The 23,973-nt window shown below is 37.2% G+C and overlaps 1 protein-coding gene across 2 annotated transcripts; it reads left to right on the forward strand.

Moving 5' to 3' along the window:
- The first annotated feature begins 222 nt into the window (after positions 1-222).
- On the forward strand, positions 223-5,996 carry cdca7a (cell division cycle associated 7a). Of its 2 annotated transcripts, XR_007931554.1 has the most exons (11): positions 223-388; positions 1,106-1,243; positions 1,356-1,484; positions 1,588-1,821; positions 2,066-2,143; positions 2,625-2,816; positions 3,819-3,953; positions 4,103-4,252; positions 4,367-4,503; positions 5,594-5,724; positions 5,833-5,996. XR_007931554.1 is itself a non-coding variant. In XM_051905063.1 (10 exons), the coding sequence occupies exons 1-10, from the start codon at positions 377-379 to the stop codon at positions 5,622-5,624; spliced, it is 1,236 nt and encodes a 411-aa protein (XP_051761023.1). In that variant the 5' UTR covers positions 223-376; the 3' UTR covers positions 5,625-5,996. The 2 variants fall into 2 exon arrangements, 1 of the variants encoding a protein (XP_051761023.1); XM_051905063.1 differs by having other exon boundaries at positions 5,594-5,996.
- Positions 5,997-23,973: the final 17,977 nt, after the last annotated feature.

A 23,973-nucleotide genomic window follows, 5' to 3' on the forward strand; every position in this document is an offset into this window, starting at 1 on the left:
AAAGAGCTCTGAGGTTTGGCGCCACAGCTGAAGATCCTGTAAGCGCATGTAATGTCAAATATACATATAATTCTATTCGTCTTTATTTTAATAACCCCGGACTTCTAATGCGATTGTATCACTAAGTTTATACTGAACTCATAATTAAATGAATAATAAAGTTATTGAATCTTCAACGTATTCGACTGGGTTACTTTATTAGCTTTACACACCTTCCAGGACTCTCGAGTGGCGCGGAAGAGAGTCACGCCTCTTTAACATTTACCCGCCAACTTCCAGACTAAACACCGCGCCACAGGATAGAGACACGCACTCGCTGAAGACTCGGGCACATTGTAAACTTACACCCCCTCAAACCACAGCGAACTACAACACGATGCGCTCCAAGGTACAGTAAAATTTACCAGCTTTTGTTTTGTATTGACTTGAAAGTATAGCTGCTGTTATAAGTGTGTGTTTTGCGAATGAATGAAGGCTGCCATGGCGTTTGTAGTTAAAAAGTGCGTTTCAACGCTATGGAAGAGTTAAAACACCAGTTAGGTCGATTGTTCATTTGATGTCTTTGTTTGGTACGTATATAAATTCGAGAGCATATTTGTGTTTAGTGGGGGCAGGGCTCGTCCCTAACTTCAGAAAAACATCTTATCAACTACTAAAATTAATTATTTACCAAAATTATTAAAAAAAATTAAAAAAAAAAATTTCTACGTAAGTTAAAATTAAACTTCTACAACGCTGTACAAATAATGTAACTTTTTAAATGTTCTTACAAAAATATTTTGTATAAAAAGAAATGCATTTAATTGTTAAATTAAAAGTTTAAAAGTTTCTGCGGCAGAGTTCACGCCCCCCAGACACAGATGACGTGTGAACAGGGCTGGTTTTGACTTTTACTCCCCAGTATTTTAAATTCTTGTCTAAAAATGATTTACAGCATTTTAAAGCCATACTTTCAGTGTAATATTAGAAAATATACAGGCCCTCTTATTGTTTCCAGCAGCAGATCTGAAACCTTGATCTTTATTAACCAGTCCGACGTGTGTCGGTTTTATTTGGAGTATTTGCTGGACTCTCGTTCTTCATTAACGGTATGAATATTGTACAGAGGCTGCAGGCGTCTCCACCCTCCACCAGGATGAACCTGCGCAGTTACAGGAGCACTGCTGTGGTTCCCATGGAAACCTCCTCTTCCTCCTCGGATGACAGCTGTGACAGTTTTGGATCCGATGGTTTTGGGAACTCGGTATGACATGAACTTTTCCATATGTAAAATTGACCAACAGTTGTGTTAGTGTCTTTCAGCTACTGCCTGCTCATTTGAACCCATGATGACAATTTTTTTTTTTTTCTTCTAGAAGAGACCACTGAGACAGACGAGAAGCTCGGCTCAGATTGAGAAAGTGTTTAACGTTCTCCCTGTGACTGAGGAAGAGGACGCGTGCAGCGGTTTTGAGAACGACCTGAACGATGACATGACTGAAATGGTTTGTAACTAAAGGAAACACTTCAGTCTCAGCTTGCTGCTTTATCATCATAATGGCTTTTGAAAGGAGGCTTATGTTCAATTAATCATGTGTTTCCTTTCAGAAAATGGACTCCGACGCTGAGACCTGTTCACCTCCCAGAAAAACTCGCAAATCATTCACGCTCCGAGTAGCCATGAAGTTCCCGAACAAACGGGCCAGTCCGTCAAAGCCGGTGACACCCGTGTCCAAACCCAAACCTAAACCTGAACCCAAACCCAAAGACCCAGAGCCTGACTCTGAGAGTGACAACTTCATGCTGAAGAGAGCGCTGAACATTAAAGAAAACAAAGCTATGGTGAGCAAGTCAACTTCTACATGCACGTGCATTACCTTATGCATTTAAAAAAAAAAAATAATAATATTTATTTTTAAATTATTTATAAAATTGTCACACAGCATGTAGCCATACCACCCAGGCCGCCTATTATTTTGCATTTATGTACTTGAAGTTTGAATGTAGTTCTAATGATAAGAGTGTGTGATTCCAGTTTTAATAGAATTGTGAAGTTTATTATTATTTTTCCCCCCTCTCTTTGTAGCTTGCTAAACTGATGGCAGAGCTGGATAAGGTTCCTGGACTCTTTCCTGGGAAGGCTGCTTTGTCACAGGGCAATACGGTAAGACTTTAGGGTGCTGCTATTAATATTATTATTATTATTATTATTATTATTAATACAGTTGATAATCTGTGTTAATTCCAATACTAATAATAATAAACAATAACATTATTAATAATAAAAGTATTACTATTTTTATTTTTTGTTAGTGTGACCTGCGGATTCCGATTTTCTTTCTAAGAACTATAATTGACAGCATACAAACAAAAATCTAGTTTTCTTCAATGTAAAGTACTATTTTCATTAAAAAAAAAAAAAAAACCACACCGTAATAAAATAAGAACAAATAAACAGCACAAATAAATGCAGTAGAATAAAGAGAGATATGAAACTTTAAGTTTTTCAGGTTAAATAGGTTTTTATTCAGGTAAACTATTATTATTATTATTATTATTATTATTATTATTATAATAATAGTGTTGTTTGTTTTGTTTTTTTTTGTTTTGTTTTTTTTTTTCTCTCTCTGTTTCTGCCTGCTCAGCCTCGTCGTGTTCCACGCCGCTCTTTGGACCCCAATGCAGCTCGGCGGAGAAACCCCGAGCGAACGTCCCGCCCTCACACCCGTTCACGCTCGCTGGTAGATGGACCACCCTCCCCCCCTCCAGAGGATGAACCCGAGGACAAATACAGCCTGGTTCGCAAAAACAGAAGTGACGACGATGATGAGGAAGAGGTGAGTTTCTTGGCATTAAGTAAAGGTTTTTTGAAGTTACACACACACTTCTGTTCAAAAGTTTGGGGTTGGTAAGAAAAAGCATTTGTTTGAAATATTTAATTTTATTTTTTACTGTCACTTTTGATTAGTTTAATGCATACTTGTTGAATAAAGCTTAAAGGGATAGTTCACCGGAAAATGAAAATTTGCTGTTTATTTACTCATCCTCAGGCCATCCCAGATGTAGGTGACTTCTTTTTTTTTTTTTTTTTTTTTTTTTTTTTTTTTTTTCTTCTTAAAGTGACAGCACCCATTGACTTTCATTATATGAATCACCAAGGTTTCAGCTAAAAATCTTCTTTACTGTTCTACTGAAGAAAGTCACTTACTAGGGCGAAATGATTCTGGATCGTTTCTGATATTTTCAGAGTCCATTGCAAAACAGTAGATGGCACTGTGTGCTTTAGAAACAGCCGTACTCTGCTTGCTTCCAATTCCTTAAACACACCACTTGAACCTTCATAAAGTTCGAAAAGGTTGAAGTGAATTCCAGGGGTGTTTGCAGTGGGCTGCTAATGTTAATCTCGCGCCATAAAAGCATTCTGAGCTGCGAGTACATTCTCAGACTCTGCCGAACACACTAGCGCTCTTCTTCGTGAGCATTTGAGTGTGCGGTTAAAAACTAGCCTAGAGCGCCATCTGCTGTTAAAAACTAAACTCAGAATTGATTCAAGAGAGAATCGCAATGCATTCGGAAAATCTCAGAATTGATCCAGAATCATTTCCCGATTTGTGACGCATCGATTTATTGTCCCTGCCCTATCACCTACATCTTGGATGGCCTGAGGGTGAGTTAATTAACACCAAATTTTCAGTTTTGGGTGACCTATCCCTTTAATTGTTCAGAGAAGTGCCTTACTGACCCTAAAATTAACTTTTGAACAGTACATGTTGTCTCAAAATGGTTAATTATTGCCATAGACAAATCACTTTTTTTTTTTTTTTTTTTTGCTTGAGTAGAAAGAACCACGGCGGCGCAGTTATAACAGCACTCTGACGATTCCTCACGTCGTGAGGCCTGTGGAGGATATCACTCAGGCTGAACTGGACAACATCTGCGTCAACGTCAGAGAGAAGATTTACAACCGTGCCACCGTGAGTCTCCTTCAAAATCTAACCTGGAGATTCTCCAATGCTTTCTGTTCTCCAATGGCATCTGTTTGCTACCCACGCTTCTGTTTCCCAGCTTGTCTGACGTGTTCTAGATTTGTACGTGACCGTGTGGCTGTGCTTTTGTCCATCAGGGTTCCACCTGTCATCAGTGTCGCCAAAAAACAACTGACACCAAGACCAACTGCCGCAACCCAGAATGCGTGGGTGTTCGCGGACAGTTCTGCGGGCCTTGTCTCAGGAACCGCTATGGAGAAGAGGTCCATGATGCCCTCCTGAACCCGGTTAGTGTTTATTCATGTTTTGACATCATTAGCACTGGAATATAGTTTGTGATTAGATCAGCATTTCTCTAAATTATTTGAGCATATTGCTGAGGTGTCGTTGTGTTCTTCTAGGAGTGGCTTTGCCCACCGTGCAGGGGCATCTGTAACTGCAGTTTCTGCCGTGCCAGAGAGGGGCGCTGTGCTACAGGTGTGCTCGTGTACTTGGCCAAGTACCATGGCTATGACAATGTCCACTCCTATCTCAAAAGGTAATGGTTTTTAGTAGCTATTAATGTTCATTTTATTGTAACACTATTGTATATAAACACTGCAACAGATGCACTTTTTTTTTTTTTTTTTTTTTTTAAAGTTAAATATCAACTTTTTAATGGTATAATAGTTTTTACTCCAGTTTGTTGTTGAAATATAAACATTTTAATGGTGGCTTTAGTAACTTTTCATGACATTTCATTTAATGTATGCTTGAATAAATCTAATTTGTAATAGTGCTTATATTTATTAAAATGCTCCTCCCTGGAGTTATTTCTAGCTAACAAACAAGTTTATGAACATTAAATGGTTTTTCTGAGGTAAATGTAACATTATGTGACCCTGTTTACAAGTAGTTTTTCAATAAGTTGTACTGTATCTTTCAGCATTCCTTCTGATGTTCATGTTTTTTAGTAGTAAAGATGGTCCGTTCATGTGCCGCTTGAACTGATGCACTACTGCGATCTCTCACAACATTAAAGAGCCACAAAACCACATTTGTTTGAATTTCAAGATTAAAATTGACATTTGAAAGCTCAGACTTTTTCTGTCAAGCAATAAAGCACAAAGCTCGTTGCGATTATTGGATGGGAGGTGTGCTACAAATAATGTTTGAAATTTTGTCGCATCAACAGAAAACGGCATAGACTAAAACATCTCAGTTCATCAAAATGAAGATCAGTTTAATGAGAAATCAATATTGTCAACCCAGTGCTAGTACTAGCTGATGTTTACTTGTAGCTGATCCACATTGTGCACACGAAACACTGACATGGTCAAAATGCACCATCATAGAAGCGCTAATTAAACGCCACTGTTTCAGCCCTCAAAAACAAACAAAGACTATATTCGTTTTCAGCCAAAATTTTTTGGTTGCTGAAATTTGTGCACCATAAACTGTAACAATATAAGTGTAACTGTTCCTAACGTGTTGACTGCCTATCTATACAGCTATTATATCTATACAGCATTATAGTTGCTGTGTATGTAGACTTCTCACTAAGTTTGGGACAGAACTATTGTCAGTCACTTGGTGGCTTTTGGGGAATCTACAAAGGTTTAATTGATGTCTCTAATCTCTCTCCACAGTTTAAAGAAGGAACTGGAGGAAAGTGAATAAAATGGTCGCCATGTTTTGCGGGGTCCAACCAGAACTGACATCGTCCTCAAGTGTCTTAATCGTTGACGTGATTCACAGAGCTTCCTTAAACCTGCTGCAGGTTCATTTTGAGTAGACCGTTGGGAGTCTACATGAAATCTTAATAAATTTGCATTGTTTTAAATGTATTTTAATTTTTTTTTTTTTTTCTTTGTTTTTTTTTCCAAAGGGAGTGGTTTTATCTCTGTACTGTATTGGTTACTTTGAAAACTGTTGGCTGCAATACTTGTTCTTTATTGTTTTTACCATCTTTTTAATCAGTATGTTCTTCAGACGCTGTTTTGACTGCGCAATGTTCTGCTGTAGTAATGGAATAAAATTTGTGCTTTTTAAGTTCTGTTGTCTTTATGGGTCAATGAATGTTCAAGGGTAAAATATTCATTCATGTTGGTTTTGTTTTTAAATCTTTTATATTTTTTTTTTTTTTTTTTTTTTTTTTTCTCCCAACTAGTTGATTTGAGGTTAAAATGGTGTAATCAAGTCAAACATTTGTCCTCGTGTCTTCAGTAGATTCACGTGTACATGTAGCATTTCAGTACTTTTGAAACAAAGTCATCGGTTTGTTAAAATCAAATTTAAGGCTGTTTAAAAGTTTTTTTTTTTTTTTTTTTTTTTTTTAAATGGTTGCACAAATAAAATTAATACCATACAGGCAGAGTAGGGCAATGTATATGGAAACATGAAATTGTAAACTGTTTGTAAAACCCACAATTTAAACCACTTTACAGTTCAAATAATCCAGGTTTTGACAAGTTTTATACAAATATAGATTAAACCACATGTCAGCCATTTTTTTTTTTTTTTTTTTTTTTTTTTTGACTGGCTGAATCAAAAGTATAGTTTATATTTATGCTGCGTAAAAATAGGTTAATTTCTGCATTGGTCAAAACTGGCAGACGTGCTTGATAGTATATGGCACTTATAGAGTTGGAGTTTAATGTTTAAACTGGCAAGACTTAAAAACAAGTGATTTTATTGTTCAAGCACAATAAGACGCAGAAGAGCAAATTCTGTATTTGCACGCTGTCTGAGAACACGCACATCTCTGTGCTTCTACACGGTCAAAAATGTTTAAATGCCCATCTTGGCGAGTATACACGTGAACACAGCTGGTTATGTCTTAGGTAAAAGTAAAATGAAAAATTGGTGTTAATATATTGGATGTGTCCATTTGCATATTATTGGATCTATTGTATTTATTTGTCCTATCATTTGTGATTAGAATGTTTATGTACAGCAATCTTGAGAACTTTTTACATACATTGGTTACTTTTTACTGTGCTAATAAAAGTGACAGGACGGCAACTTCTAATTATGAGGCCAAAAGACATAATATTTATAACCTATTGGAAGCAGTAGTTAACTTGCCAAGAATGACAAAAACAATAACTGATTTTCTCTTTTTTTTTTTTTTCTTTTTTTTTTTTCGTGGGGCTAGTGAAAAAAAACCTTGTGTTGAGCCTGGAGTCCATGCTTGCTCACTCTGTGGAAAAAAAAAATATATATATATATATATTGATGTTATTTATTTACTGTTTATTATAATAAATAATAAACAGTAAATAGCTTTGTACTATGGTAAATATGAAAATATGGTTTATGCAGGTGTGGCTTGTATAGGCAAGCAGGGCAGAGTCCTAACAAAATATTCATCCATTTGAAAACAGATCTATATAATAAACTGGCCCAATAATGTAATTTGTTAACCATAAACACATTAAAAATGCTGACATGTCATAGCCTATTTCATTTTTGACAAGAATTAAATCTTCTGTAAGTCTGTCCCTCACAGCCTCGTTTTCATCCATGTAAAATTCAAAATTCAAAAAACTGAATTTCACATTGAAAAAGCTGTTTCACTCAGAAATGTCAATATAGTGGTCTAGCTGGCCATAACTCCCATTACATGTTTGTTAAGCAGGATACTATTAATGAGATTATGTGAAATAAAAAATCAAAATGACAAGATGCAATAGAGGTTTACTTTTGATATTGAGTTAATGACATACAATAGTAGACTCGGACTTGAGTTAACTCGACTTGGACGAGCTCAACACTTCTTACAGAACAGCAGAAATATAGCGGTTACCTCTGTAAACAAAGCAGCTAGCGCTGTGCTTGTAAAACTACTGTATTTGGCATTATATGGATGTATTATGAAAAGAAATTGCCATTGAAACTTTCCTTGCCAAATGGCAACGTATAAGGTAAACATGGTCATAATTCATCAGTGCTGTTTTAACTTTGAAACATGCAACGCTCACATTTATTTAAATCATCGCCTTTTGAAGTTTAATGATCACATTAAGCCATATCGCAATTCCTGGTTTTCTGTCCCTAAATTTAAGACCTCTTGACGTGATAATTAAGACACATGCCTATACCATTTAAGATATTTAAGACCTTTTATGGCCTTAAATATGAAAAAACGTAATTTACAACTTAAGGGGACCCTTGTGTGAGTATTGAATTTATTTGTCAACATAAAGTGACCTTTGCCATGTAATGCCATGTCTTTTGACATTTCAAACTGTCTTCTCTGATGACGTGTTTACTGCCGTGAGGGTGGAGCAACCTGTCACTCACATCAGATCCACCAATAGCAAACCACAACCATCCAATCAATTCCCAATGGACAAATTCAAGCCCTATTTTATTTCTAGACCTGGAAAAGTAATGTAAATTAAACTTAAAACTCTATGAGCATTTTTATAATTAATATATGTTTTGTAGTTAGGGATAGAAACTGTAAAAAATATATATATATATTTATTATTATTATTATTGGACAATAAGGGTCCTTGGAATCAAAAAGTTGGTCTGCACGGTTCGTCTCTGGAATGTTCCCTGATCATGGCTTTCTCAGGGAGAAAATGGTTTCCAACATTTCCAACACATACACTATATTGCCAAAAGTATTGGGACACCCCTCCAAATCATTGAATTCAGGTGTTCCAATCACTTCCATGGCCACAGGTGTATAAAATCAAGCACCTAGGCATGCAGACTGCTTCTACAAACATTTGTGAAAGAATGGGTCACTCTCAGGAGCCTCAGTGAATTCAAGCGTGGTACCGTGATAGGTTGCCACCTGTGCAATAAGTCCATTTGTGAAATTTCCTCACTGCTAAATATTCCACGGTCAACTGTTAGTGGTATCATAACAAAGTGGAAGCAACTGGGAACAACAGCAACTCAGCCACGAAGTGGTAGGTCACGTAAAATCACAGAGCAGGGTCAGCACATGCTTTCTGCAGAGTCAATAGCTACAGACCTCCAAACTTCATGTGGCCTTCAGATTAGCTCAAGAACAGTGAGTAGAAAGCTTCATGGAATGGGTTTCCATGGCCGAGCAGCTGCATCCAAACCTTACATCACCAAGTGCAATGCAAAGCGTCGGATGCAGTGGTGTAAAGCACGCCGCCACTGGACTCTAGAGCAGTGGAGACGTGTTCTCTGGAGTGACGAATCACGCTTCTCTGTCTGGCAAACGAGTCTGGGTTTGGCGGTTGCCAGGAGAACGGTACTTGCCTGACTGCATTGTGCCAAGTGTAAGGTTTGGTGGAGGGGGGATTATGGTGTGGGGTTGTTTTTCAGGGGTTGGGCTTGGCCCCTTAGTTCCAGTGAAAAGAAACTCTTAATGCTTCAGCATACCAAGACATTTTGGACAATTTCATGCTCCCAACCTTGTGGGAACAGTTTGGGGATGGCCCCTTCCTGTTCCAACATGACTGCGCACCAGTGCACAAAGCAAGGTCCATAAAGACATGGATGAGCGAGTTTGGTGTGGAGGAACTTGACTGGCCTGCACAGAGTCCTGACCTCAACCCGATAGAACACCTTTGGGATAAATTAGAGCGGAGACTGCAAGCCAGGCCTTCACGTCCAACATCACTGCCTGACCTCACAAATGCGTTTCTAGAAGAATGGTCAAAAATTCCCATAAACACACTCCTAAACCTTGTGGAAAGCCTTCCCAGAATAGTTGAGGCTGTTATAGCCGCAAAGGGTGGGCCAACTCCATATTAAACCCTACGGATTAAGAATGGGATGTCATTAAAGTTCATGTGCACGTAAAGGAAGGCATTCCAAAACTTTTGGCAATATAGTGTATATGTATATAACATGCTAAGCTACTTGGGTTATACCACATTAATATATTAATATTAATTTAATTTTATAAAAAATACTTTTATTAAAATATTTTTAATTATTTTTTTTTAATAGATTGGGACAATAACAAGCGTCAGGATTCTGTAATTCCCATATTTACCATATTAATGGAGAACCTCCTCTTACATCTGACAGAACAGCCCCTACCAAACATTTCATATTACAGCAGTGAATCCGCCTCAACATCTATTTCAGCAGAAATTCAATCAGAAAAGAATATTGCAGTTATTTGAACATGCCCTTAGCTCTTGCCCCTCTGTGCCCCTGTGGGTTAAGAGGGCATAAGGAGGGGGAAGGGGGGGCTATTACCACGACCCCCCAACCGGAGCCCTGCAGAGGAGAGCGAAAGCGCTGTGATATACTGCAGTCTGCTCGTATCCCTCATTAGAGAGCTGCCACTAATGGTGTGGAAATAATTAGCAGACTCTAATGGGAAATCTTATACCTGTGAATCATTTTTCCCTGTTAAAGCTCTTTCACAACCCTCAGCTCACTCGTTCTTTCCTTTTTTCCTTCCTCTTCAGATCACCATGGACTTGCGGATTTCTGATATTAAACGGCCCTTTAGTATAGGCCAATTCACACTGCACAGACAAACGCCAACAAACACGTCTGTCAGAGTTTGTTGAATCAATGTGTTACCCCTGTCGGCGTCTGTTGGCGTTGGTCGGAGTTTGTTTTCACCCGACTGAACATGTTCAATCGCCGTTTGTCGGGTCTTTGAATGTCTCAGCAGTGTGATATGATTTTCCAACAAATGCCAACAAACTCTGATGTACTCTAATGTAAACATCCTTTATTGATATGAAAATACCCCATACCTCATGAAAATCACATACAAATCATATACTATCATAATCGTGTGTGTTTATTAGCTTCATGTTTCATGCATAGAAACATTTCTCTGGGAAATGAAAACACAAACAGAGCGCAGGAAGCCGCCAATGGTCATCAGATTGCATAAATCAGTGGATTATGAATAGAAATGATGATTTTGTTTAATAAATATTAAACTAGCTTGTGTAAGTATATCATTATTTCTCCAAGTATGCGCACTTTTGGACTTTTGGAAGCCCTAACAGCAGTGCTGCCAATTTAGCAATTTTGTCGCTAGATTTAGCGATTTCCCCGCCGCTTTTGAAACTGTTTCAAAAGCCTAGCAACAAATCTAGCAACTTCTTGGACAAACTTTATCTAGATTCCATGACTCGCCCACTGATCTATATTTATATTAATATAGATCAGTGGACTCGCAAGTATGACGTCATCTAGTGACATTTAGCGACCAGTCTTAGCTACTTTTAGCTGAAAGCACTTGGCAACACTGTTCAGTGCTGCTGTGTGAACACAAATAAACCACAGCAGACATGACTGAACATGAATGCGTTTCAAAATATCATAATTGATTATTTTGCACACCTGACATAAATTAAGAAATTGCTGTCACTGCAACTGAATTTTTATCATAAACAGTGAACAGATATCGAAGCTGGAGTATTAATCTTTCTAATGAAACAGTTTGTCCAGATCAACTGCAGTTCTCTGCAAAAATTCAAGTATGCGCCCCTCTTTCCCGTCGCAGCAACCACAGCTTCACCCACAACCTCTTTCTTTTAGGTTTTAAACAATGATTTTCAATGAAGAGAACTTTCTACTGACTCTGAAAAACACCTGGAGAAAGATGCCAGGGCTCCTTGCGTGAACGTGCCATAGTCCTGCTGCAGGAGGCATGAGGACTGCAGATGTGAACAGAGCAATAAACTGCAATGTCTGTAATGTAAGACGCCTGCTACAGACAGTGCTACAGGGAGACAAGAAGGACAGATAAAAAGCAGTTGGAAGTGAGAGGATGCTTCTTTTTTTGCTGAATTATAAGTACAATGGATGGTATTACCGTCATATATGGTACCAGCAATTAAATCTGTGGGTATACCCAAAGTGACCACAGAGCACATGACTTTTGTCTTGTTGAACATCCTGAAATCTTGATCAGTGGTGATACTTCCTCTCAGCAACCCTTCAGTTTCCGTCTGAAGGATTTCATCTGAGGCTATGCAAAAACAACACTAAAAGTTAAAAAAAAAATTCAATAAATGCTTGTGTTAAAAAGTTTTATTTTTCTTGCCTATGTCTAGCATTCATGTAATTACACACTTCTATAAGAGACTCTTCGAACAAAAAGTGAGAGCACAGTACACCAGAGTCTCTAGATACATTTTAAAAGTTTTAAAATACAAAATGGCTAAATGCAATGAAATGGTCAAAGACATCCATCTAGCGCAGGTTCACATAGGAAAACAATTGAAAAACTGTGCAGGTGGACACAAACCCTAACAGGATTCTGGCAAGCTAGGTTCTCTCAAAGTTATGAACAAACGTGCTTCCAGTAAGATTAATAGAATGTTCGTTTTGAGTTATCTGGTCTCACAATGTTAGCACAAAAATGCTATTTATACATTTATGAATCGAACGTTCATTCGGAAATAACGTTTTCATAACTTAATGGAAAGGTTAGCGTTAGCTGGGAATTGGGAAAACACTTTCAGGTGTGAATGGCTTCACTTATTCAAATGACAGCAGCAGAATTTTCTCAAAGTTACCTCACAAAAAGTAGCCTTTATTTTCAATTGTTTGCAGATGAATATCCACTTCATCCAGCGCTGTTTGTTCTCTGTGTTATCCAGTATCTTGTTGCTGTCTATTTGTCTGGCCATTTCACTACCATCACAACCTAAAAAGAATGATTAGCCTACTTCACGAATAAGTTTTACGAGTTTTACTTCCATTTTAATTTCTAAGTTGTGGCTTATACCAAGGTATCACAGTTTTACAACAGTATATCTGTATAACTATGGTATTTTGGCGGAAACTACTGGTATGATTTTTTATTATTAGGGGACTTACATGGCATGTCAATCAATGCTGGTCTCTTTTGTCAGTTCAGGCTAATGTCATGTTTCATGCCTATTTTTCCCAGAATGCTCAGTTTTTAATTCTGAGAGTGAATCTTTTCGGATCTGCAGGAAACAAACGCTTCAAAAGTATTTATTTGCATAATAAAGATGCACTCGAAAATACTGGTATTAAATACCAATGATCATCCACTTTAGGGTGATGAATATTTAGGGAAATAATTGTTTACGACGCTCGAGCGTCGAGCTGATCTGGTAATCAGGCTATGAAATACAATATTTATTCATTAGAGCGAACTTAATGAGGCCTCGCGGCGCTAATTATGAAAAGCAGCGTAGCGCTAAATGAGCGCGAGAGAGACGGCGCGTGCGAGGGAGCGCGCGCGCTTTCTTACCTGTTTCCCGCGCTGCAGGGTCAGTGGGCATCACAGAGCTCTGCGTGATTATATGCGATGGCCCCATAAACACTGCAGCATTGCAGCACAGACTGGCAGAGGCAGGAGTGGTCGTGACTGCTGGTCTATCCGTGATTAATAATTATGTAGAATATTGAGTATTTATTATGGGGCCCTTTCATTGCGCATTGTTCAGATGTGTGCTTCTGTTTGCCTGTTGAGAAGAGAGACCAGAAGAGCAAATTGCTCCCACAATCTCCCGCGGTTAAACATTGATTGAAAGAGCAGGAGGAAAAGAAGGGGTGAAATTAGATTTCTAGTTGCTTTATAGGAGTATAGTAGAATACTGAGTATAATAAGATATATGTTTCCCTTTATTAAAGAGATAAGAGTATTTTAAAATATATTAGGATGCATCATATTAGCTCTCACATTGACTGGCTATAATGGAATGCCAGCATGCTGCCATTTGCAGAATAATGCCTACTTAAAATAATAATAATAATATTATGTGACAACATGCAATTATACATGTAAAACATATTTGGAATAGCTAGCATAATATTATTTATGCATTATATAGTATGTTGTCCACATTATTTGCAATGTGATTACAGTCACAATTTTAACCTTTATTCTCATTTTAAGTCAAGTCACCTTTATTTATAGGCTACCTTACATACAGATTATTTCAAAGCAGCTTATAAAGTTAAAAGAGTTACAGAAACTAAAAGTTATAAAAAGGAAATTCACAGAATCAATAATGCAAACCTTCAAATATGAGACAAATTCAAATTCTGCTTGTTCAGTAAGCAGAATAAGAAGTTAAAAGTCATGACTGATATTACTTCTGTTTCGTTTGTCACACTGGATAAGACCCATGAAGTGTGCTCTGTGTTATACTGCACATTTTGGCAAATGCATTATTTGCATACTATGCACTACTGCAGTAATTGTAAGAGTACTCTATGCTATTTCAGACATCTCAACAGAAGGTCATAGCTCTCTGGACTGGACTGGACCGCATGCTGATCGTCTGCAGTGTGTCTGAGGTTGGTGGGAGTTGGATGACAAGTCCCCATCAGTACTGGCCCAGCTCTGCGTGCTGATGCTAACAGGCGTTTGTGTCAGAGACGTTATCAGGGAGAGACGCCCGACTTCAGTGGTTCCATCTCACAGGAAATTGCTAACTCACCCTAACAAAAGAAAGCACAAGTGCACTCACAGTGCAGTCCTCAGAGCAAGCCAGATAAGATGACATTATAAATAGTGAATTTCTAGAGAAGGAGGTGTTGGGGGGGGGATTGAACTTCTCAATTCTGATACTCTCTCTCTCTCTCTCTTGCTCTCTCCCCTGTGACATTAAGGCTGTCTGAGAGACTTTGAAAAGCAATTTGAAAAAGTGCCTCATGTCTTGAATAATATCACAGGAGGATGTACGTGATAATATACAGATTTAGAAATAAGATTAAAGAAAAAAGGTATAAGTACATTTGGTGCATATTCTCATTTACAGCCACAATCTAAAATGTAAAACACAGCAAAATATAAGAAGAATAGCTAAACCAGCTAGTGCTAAAATACTACTATTGAAATATTACTGATCACTACTTAATAATTAGAAATGCATATACACAGAGACCATTTGTTATAGGTTTCAGTAAGGCTATTCCTGAAGTCACTGAGGAAGTGCTGTGCCGTGTTGCTCCTGGAGGGGGAGCTCTGATACAGCACACTTTCTGATCACCTGTGTCAGAGACAGACTCACTACAGCTGGACAAGCTGGACATTTACACCCTTATATTATAGTCTGAATTGTGGGAGTACATATACGTTTTATATTTGTAGTCTAAAATTATATCATTGACCAAGAGGGTTTTGGCCACCAAAGGGGAAATTAAATTTTAGGCTAGACATCTTGCTGGTCATTGACAACCCACTTTGGTCAATCTTTAGTTGAAACTTTTAAATAATACAAAACAATAAATGTTTTAAAAGATTATGTTATGTTTACAGGACAGAAATCAGGTTTCCAGTTGCTTTATACACTGCAAAATTTCCACCTATTTCAACATAAAAACTTAGTGCCTTAAAAGGTTATTTCACCCCCCAAAAAAAGAGAATTCTGTCATCATTTACTCACCCTCACATCATTCCAAACCTTTAAGACTTTGGTTTATCGTCAAAACACAAATGAAAAGCTTTTAAATGAAATCTGAGAGATTTCTGTCTCTCCATTGACAGTCACTACCACTTTGATGCTTCAAAAAGTTCATAAAGAGATCGTAAAACTAATCCATATGATTTGAGTGGTTTAGTCCACATTATCTGAAGAGACACGATCACTTTATATGATGGACAGATTAAACTTGGGCTTTTATTCACATGTAAACATTCATCAACGCACACATCAGTTGTAGCAAATGGTAGCTCAAACATGTTTGCTTGATGTGCAAGAACCAATGAGGTTCATTCTCGTGTTACGCAGCACGTTTGAGTTTCAGCAAGAACCAATGAGGTTCATTCTCGTGCATCAAGCAGGTTCGGTTGAGCTTCAGTTTATGTTCACTGATTAATGTTTATATGAATAAAAGCCAAATTCTATTCATCATATAAAGCGATCGTGTCTCATCAGAAAAGTTGGACTAAACCACTCAATTCATATGGATTAGTTTTACAAGTTTGAAGCAACAAAGTTGTAGTTGTGTAGCTGTCTGTGGAGGGACAGAATCTCTCGGATTTTATTAAAAATATCTTCATTTGTGTTTCAAAAATTAACAAAAGTCTTACTGGTTTGGAACAACATGAGGGTGACTTTTTTTTTTTTTTTTCATTTTTGTGTTAACTAACCTTTTACATTTTTAAGTAGAATCAACTTGTTCATTTAAGTCATTTCAGCTTAAATTATATTAAACTGACTTAAATCGTGTTGGATCTTGTATAACATAAAAGTTAAAACTGAAATTTTGATGAAAGTAATGGAAAAACGTAAGTCTTTACACACACACACACACACACACACACACACACACACACACACACACACACACATATACATATATATATAGAGAGAGAGAGAGAGAGTAATGGACTAAAATGAATTAACATGCATCTTATGGCCCATATGCTCTTATATTGACAGTGACTAAGTTCAGAATGGGATATTATGCCTATATGTTTCAGACTTATTTGAATCACTCAAAATTAATTTTGATTTGCAAATATAAGAATATTATAAATAATATGAAATATGAAGAATGTAAGACAAAGCACACTTATGGAGTTCTGCATGCCAGACGCTCAGTCGCATAGAATATCATCATCAGTTTCACAGTAATTAAACTTGGGAAGGGTTGATGATGATTATTATTAATCAATCTGATGTGCTACTGTAGATCTATGTTAGAAGCAAAAGAAGCTGTTTAGATTCTGAATTAGGTTAAACAGTTAAGTTAACCTTCTGAACAACAACAAACTGCATGGCTGAATTATTCTTGCAAACAATAAATCATGTTTTTTTATGTTTTATTTGTGCATATATGCCAGAAACTGGGAAACGGTGGCTGTCCTGTGCAGTGTGGAGGTGTGTGGAGTTATGTAGGAGTATAATGTCTCACATAAGAGAGAGCGAGTGGAATGGACGGGTTTTATTGAGCTCATCGGTTACGAGTGCAGGCATAGAGAGTCTCTCAGCTGTGATGTGGAGGCACTCGTAAGCTTCATTAGTTTTTACCTCATTAATCTGTTCTCTCATAACCTGTAACACACAATTCACCTCTGTTCATTACACTACACGGCCCGCGCGAGAGGGCTTCATTCATATAAAAATATATTGTTTGAGAAGGATTGTTGGAAAACAAACAAGTAAACGTTTAATTCATTTTATTTTAATTCATTTACTCAATTGTTACAAGTGTTTAATGAGATATTGTAAACATGAATAATTTCAAATAATTAAAATCAATCTATTAATGATATGAAGTTGTAAGCCGCATTTTTTCTTACTCTCAATTATCTCAACTAAAACACACATTTTATAAAAGTACACTCGGTGCGAGTGTACTTTTATAAAATACTTATATCATACTTGCTTGCAGTCATATTTATTCTTGCAATGGGATGAGTCTCTTACAAAACAAAGTGTGTTCATTTATTTGATTAACTAATTGCATTTATTAGATTAATTAATTTATCCAAGCTAGTCACTTAAGGTTGATGGCTTTTTTAATAATCTTGTTTTATCAGTCATACCCATACAGAATAATACACAAATAAATATTTTTTCCTCCCAAATTTCACCATTTCACAAACTTTAATTTTCTTTAAAAATATAATTTTTTTCTTTCTCTCTCATTCATAGCTATTTTACCAGTCCATTAAGATGATCTCATCATACACTTAATGATTTTATTTCCAACGACTCTCCATTTTTGGTCATTTTATTAAAAATAATGGTTCTTTTTCTTCTTTTTTCTTTAAAAGTACTGTCTGGTTGTACAGTAACAGAACTCATACATTAGAATTAGCATAGAGATTCTTAGTACGAAAAGCTAAAGATTTATTGCTTTCATTGAAAAACATTTTTGGCTCAAAAATCATAATTTCTCTTTTGTTCATAAGGATTCCTTGACTTGTTGTTTCAGACAGAGCTCTGTTGCAGTGGGCTCTTGACACAGACGTCAGCTTCTCGAGTGTCTCCTTCTGTTTCATGGATCATTCGTTTAATACCAAACTAACTCCACAATATCAATGTGCCATTAAAAGTGTGTGTGTGTCCTCATGTGTGCCGTGCTGTGACACTCAGAACAATGTCCTGCTGTATATCAACACTCACCTTTAGATGGAGCGCAGGCAGTTTCCCACAGCTCTCCTGCATCACATCCAAGTCTCTCGAATGATTCTGTATAATGTATAAAAGGGGGTTGGTGTTCTGTTTAGCATGAATTGCAATATTAATTTGTAAATATATCGTAAGTTGTCTTTTAAAGGTGTAAAGCATACTGAAGATGTGTTATTTCCCCCGTTCTTATCCTCCAAATGTAGCCTGATGAATCCAGACCATTAAATTTGACCTGACACTGATGCAGAGACAGTAACACAATTCATATTAAATCAAATGAAGGAATGAATGTTCTGCAATTAATCTAATGATTTCATTGCCCTTCAATATTCCCTGTTTGATTGAGCCTGAACTATTGAAGTGAAGCGTATGTGCTCATTATATCAGCTCAGAGTATGAACACAAGCTTAAGCTTTCTTCATTCCACAGACATTTGAATGAACTGAATAGAAACTACATGATTTGAGATTTACATCATCAGAAAATAAATAGCTCGATTCAAATGGATTAGTTTTACAATCTCTTTATGAACTTTTTGAAGCGTCAAAGTGGTAGTTGCGTAGAATCTCTCAGATTTCATTAAAAAGATCTTCATTTGTGTTTCGAAGTTTTATGGGTTTGGAACGACATGAGGGTGAGTAAATGGTAAATGATGACAGAATTATCATTTTTGGGTAAACTAACCCCTCAAATTATCTAAGTTTGATGAAATAAGTATGACTAATATAAAACACATATGAGTATACTAATTCAACATAACCAATGCTTCTGCTTTCTGAAAACATGAAAGTTCATTTCTACAAAACAGGATCACATGCAGCGTGGATGTCTGCATTCTCCCGAAATCCCAGAAGTAATGTATTGTTTAAAAACCCCTAATATATCCCAGAGCTAAAATAATTTAAATAATACATTAAAAATTGTCATAGGAAAAAAAATGTAATTGCAAAATATCAAATTACACCCTGGAGCTTGATTCTTTAACCAAACATGCTCTGGCTGGTTAGGTTCTGTCACAGAGGACCAGGCTGCCACGCACACATTAATTTCTCCTCTCTCAGAGGCAAGAAAACAATTAGGTGTCTGGAAACACATTTCACCATCAGCCACTTGACACAGTTTTGGACTTATCACAGGGGCAACTGTCTGCGGAAGGGCGAAAGACAAAGTCATTACAGTCAGACTTCTAGGAAAAGCTCACAATTTAAAAACATTTCAATTAGGAGTGATATGAGGATGCTAAATAGCCTAATGCAGTGATTTTTAACCATCGGATCATGACCCGGGTCTGTTCTGACAGCAGGGGAAAACAACGCAAATAACAATGCAATAAACCACAGTTAGGACGGCTAAATAATTTAACTTAATTTTCGAAGGGAGGAGAAAATGCTTCCCATATACAACCCGAATTCCGGAAATGTTGGGACGTTTTTTAAATTTGAATAAAATGAAAACTAAAAGACTTTCAAATCACATGAGCCAATATTTTATTCACAACAGAACATAGATAACATAACAAATGTTTAAACGGAGAAATTTTACAATTTTATGTACAAAATGAGCTCATTTCAAACTTGATGCCTGCTACAGGTCTCAAAATAGTTGGGACGGGGGCATGTTTACCATGGTGTAGCGTCTCCTCTTCTTTTCAAAACAGTTTGAAGATGTCTGGGCATAAAGGTTATGAGTTTCTGGAGTTTTGGTGTTGGAATTTGGTCCCATTCTTGCCTGATATAGGTTTCCAGCTGCTGAAGAGTTTGTGGTTGTCTTTCGTTTAATGATGCGCCAAATGTCTCTATAGGTGAAAGATCTGGACTGCAGGCAGGCCAATTCAGCACCTGGACTCTTCTACGACGAAGCCATGCTGTTGTAATAGCTGCAGTATATGGTTTTGCATTGTCCTGCTGAAATACACAAGGCCTTCCCTGAAATAGACATCATCTGGAGGGGAGCATATGTTGCTCTAAAACCTTTATATATCTTTCAGCATTCATAGTGCCTTCCAAAACATGCAAGCTGCCCATATCGTATGTACTTATGCACCCCTATACCATCAGAGATGCTGGCTTTTGAACTGAATGCTGATAACACACTGGAAGGTCTCTCTTCTCTTTAGCCCGGAGGACACGGCGTCCATGATTTCCAACAAGAATGTCAAATTTGGACTCGTCTGACCATAGAACACTTTCCACTTTGAAACAGTCCTTTTAAATGAGCCTTGGCCCACAGGACACGACGGCGCTTCTGGACCATGTTCACATATAGCTTCCTTTTTGCATGATAGAGCTTTAGTTGGCATCTGCAGATGGCACGGCGGATTGTGTTTACCAACAGTGTTTTCTGGAAGTATTCCTGGGCCCATTTAGTAATGTCATTGACACAATCATGCAGATGAAAGATGAAGTGTCGTCTGAGGGCCTGAAGACCACGGGTATCCAATAAAGGTCTTCGGCCTTGTTCCTTACGCACAGAGATTTCTCCAGTTTCTCTGAATCTTTTGATGATGTTATGCACTGTAGATGATGAGATTTGCAAAGCCTTTGCAGTTTGACGTTGAGGAACATTGTTTTTAAAGTATTCCACAATCTTTTTACACACTCTTTCACAGCTCTGCCCATCTTTACTTCTGAGAGACTCTGCCTCTCTAAGACATCCCTTTTATAGCTAAACATGTTACAGACCTGATATCAATTAACTTAATTAGTTGCTAGATGTTCTCCCAGCTGAATCTTTTCAAAATTTCTTGCTTTTTCAGCCATTTGTTGCCCCCGTGCCAACTTTTTTGAGACCTGTAGCAGGCATCAAATTTGAAATTTCTATAAATATTTCATTATTTTATGTGTGTATATATTTATGTGGTGTTGTGAAAATGTATATACTCACCTGAATACTTACCCACCCATGTTTGTAATGGTTTTAACAAAAGGGGCGGGGCTTGGACTATAAAGAGGAGCCCAAAAGAAGTATGTGTTGACAGTTAACCTGGCGAGCGAGCGTGCAAGTGTGGTGCCGTGAGCGATTTATTTGTCATTGGAGTAGTTTGCGTGTATATATTTATATATATATTTCTTTGTTCTTATGTACAGTTTTTGTTTGTTATTTGATTTTTCTTTGTTACTTTTGTATATAGCTTTGGTCGTTTGTCTACTGGGACTGTTTCACCTGTCGAGCACTGTAAATAAACATCACTTTACACCTTACATCTCTGCGAGTATTGCCATATTTTTTTTAGGGACCCAGTTTCGCCTGACAGCGGGCCTGCCCCAGTTAAAACATTTGTTATGTTATCTAAGTTCTATTGTGAATAAAATATTGGCTCATGTGATTTGAAAGTCTTTTAGTTTTCATTTTATTCAACATTTCCAGAATTCGGGTTGTACTTTACATTTGACACCAAAGGTCCAATCCAATCAATCTACATTTTGGCATAAATTCATCTGTCACTTGTTAGACGCTAGACAAATTAAACAGATGCCCTCATCCATGAAAACCATTAACTAAACTATACATAAAAATATCAAGAAAATATATAGTTAAAAATAAAATATGACCCAGACTAGATTCAATATGCATGGGTTTTTCTAGGATAAAGGATAAACAGCTACATTGCACGATTTAAAGTCACACTGTGAGATATAAAGTTGCAATTACGAGAAGGAAAAAAAAAAAAACAATTGCTTGATATGAAATCACATTACATGATCAATATTTATAGTTGCAATTATGATAAAATTGAGAGGCTGCTCACTACAGAGCCAATGGGTGGAGCTTAACTTCCAGCCCCTCCTCTCTGGATGTAGTGGGTGGAGCTTGACATCCAGCTCCTCCTCTCTAAAAAGTTACAAATCCTTTTTCATTCTTTTTATATATTTATTTTTTACTGAGGCGGAAATGGGCTTTCATCCACAGTTTGCAAATTGCGTAAAGAAAAAAAAAGTTAAAATGAAGAAAATAAATTCACATAGTGAAATATAAAGTTGCAATTACGAGAAACAAAATCGCTATTGGGGAATAAGAAACATTACAAGACTGATATGTATTGTTGGAATTATGATAAAATGTGAAATTGTGAGATATAAAGTTACAAATCCTTTTTATTTATTTATTTTTTAAATCAAGGTGGGCATCTATACCTATGCAGTTCGCAAATTGCGAAAAAGTTTCAAATGCGAGATATAAATTGCAAGATTTGCAGTTTTGCAATTTATTTGTTTGTTTGTTTATTTATTCGCACTGTGTTGGGTCGTCACCTGATGTCTGTGTAAAGTCTTGGTACTGAAACAAAACCAGTTAAGAACCACAGGTCTAAGACTTTTTAGATGTCAATTGTGTGTGTGTGTGTGTGTGTGTGTGTGTGTGTGTGTGTCAGGGTCTGGAGCTCCCTCCTCCACCTGTGTTCTCATTCAACTCTCGGCTCCTTTCAAAATAAGGTAAGGTTAGTAATGTTGCTGCGTTTCGATGATCAAACAGAACGCTATCACGTGTGTGTGGTGACAAGGGCAGTGCGTACAGATATTCTTTAATTGTGGCAGGCCTTACTGCCCCTGCCTGTCAATCACAGCGCTTTGAATTGCACGAAATTTGCTCCATTCCTTCAGTTAAATGATGTATCCAATTAAAAGCGTTAGAATTCATGATCTTCACTCAAGGTTAAATGAAGGCACTCGCTGCTGTCACTGAGGGTGATTAAACGCTGCCTACATTAGCCACAGTCGGCACAAAAAATTCAAATTTGGCTCTAAAGCTTGAATCTTTATTCATTATCAAACACACTCGCAGTATAAATGCGTCATACTTTTCCTGCTAATCACCAAGTTCATTCTGAAACTGCCCACTGCTTCCACACTGAAAAGGATGTGATCTTTAAATTGCGCTACTTTAGACACACACACACACACACACACACAAGCAGGTGCAGACACTAGCGACGATGTTCAAAGGCCTCTCATGGGGAAGATAAGGCTGTTTTGTCACACTTTTAGTGTCTCAGATCAAACTCAGGCACATTTGAAAGGAAACTTTGAATTAGTCCAACAGGGAGAATGTGAAATTATCATGAAGTGTTGTGGTAAACATGACTGTGTGTGAGGTCTCATTCTTTTTGGTAATTAAAATAAAACAATGAATAACTTCTTGTGATTGTTGAGAAAATCAAACTCAGTAGCTAGTATAATAATAGTAAATCATGGTGCTAGCAACGCCAAGGTCATGGGTTCAATTCCCAGGGTATTTATGAACTGATAAACGATGTATACCATGAATGCAATGTAAGTCGCTTTGAATAAAAGCATCAAATGCCTAAATGTAAAGGTAAAAGACTCAGGCTGTTTTCACAATAAAAGATCCAAAGTAGTTTCAGACTAGAGGTCCGTTCACACCAAGAATGAAAGATAACTATAATGATAATATATTTGCGTCCACACCAACGAACGATAACGGTCTGTTTATTCTAAGCTCACGTGCTGTGATTTCAAAGTGTGATTTCAAAGTGTGTTTTGGCTGTTCTTGTTGCATTTACCCCACTTTAACCAGCAGATGTCCTCAGCATGCTATGTTTCGAGTGAATAGCTAGTGTAATCGATCTAATCTAACAGTGAATTTAGCTGACTTAGTCTTTTTCACTGCAACTTCAAAGGATGCTAGACAATGATGACGAAGCTAGCGCTGGATACCTGAGGTAATTTTATGTTACATTGTTTGCTAGCCTGACATTATGATCTCATTTTTTGACTTGTCAAACAGCGGTGGCTTTTTCTGGACCTCGGCGATTAACTTCTCAGCAATGACGTCTGCTATTCTGAATGCGCGAACCCTTAAATTAGAATGGATTCTGATTGGCTGTCAGGGTTTCATCGTTCAACAGCAGGAAAAAAATCGCTCTGAAAGTGATCCCAACAATATTGTTTCTCTATATCAGTATCATTATAGCTGTGGTGTGGACAGAGCTATTCTTTTTTTTAATTAGAACGATTTTTAGAGCTATATCTTTA

Source organism: Ctenopharyngodon idella, chromosome 9, assembly GCF_019924925.1.
Source record: "Ctenopharyngodon idella isolate HZGC_01 chromosome 9, HZGC01, whole genome shotgun sequence".
In the NCBI taxonomy this organism is placed as follows: Eukaryota; Metazoa; Chordata; class Actinopteri; order Cypriniformes; family Xenocyprididae; genus Ctenopharyngodon; species Ctenopharyngodon idella.

What these genes read in the sequence shown, in the direction of transcription:
- cdca7a (XM_051905063.1), top strand. An exon ending in CTTTGTCACAGGGCAATACG is followed by an intron (nt 2,144 to 2,624) that starts GTAAGACTTTAG and finishes CTGCCTGCTCAG; the next exon opens with CCTCGTCGTGTTCCACGCCG. An exon ending in ATGATGCCCTCCTGAACCCG is followed by an intron (nt 4,253 to 4,366) that starts GTTAGTGTTTAT and finishes GTGTTCTTCTAG; the next exon opens with GAGTGGCTTTGCCCACCGTG.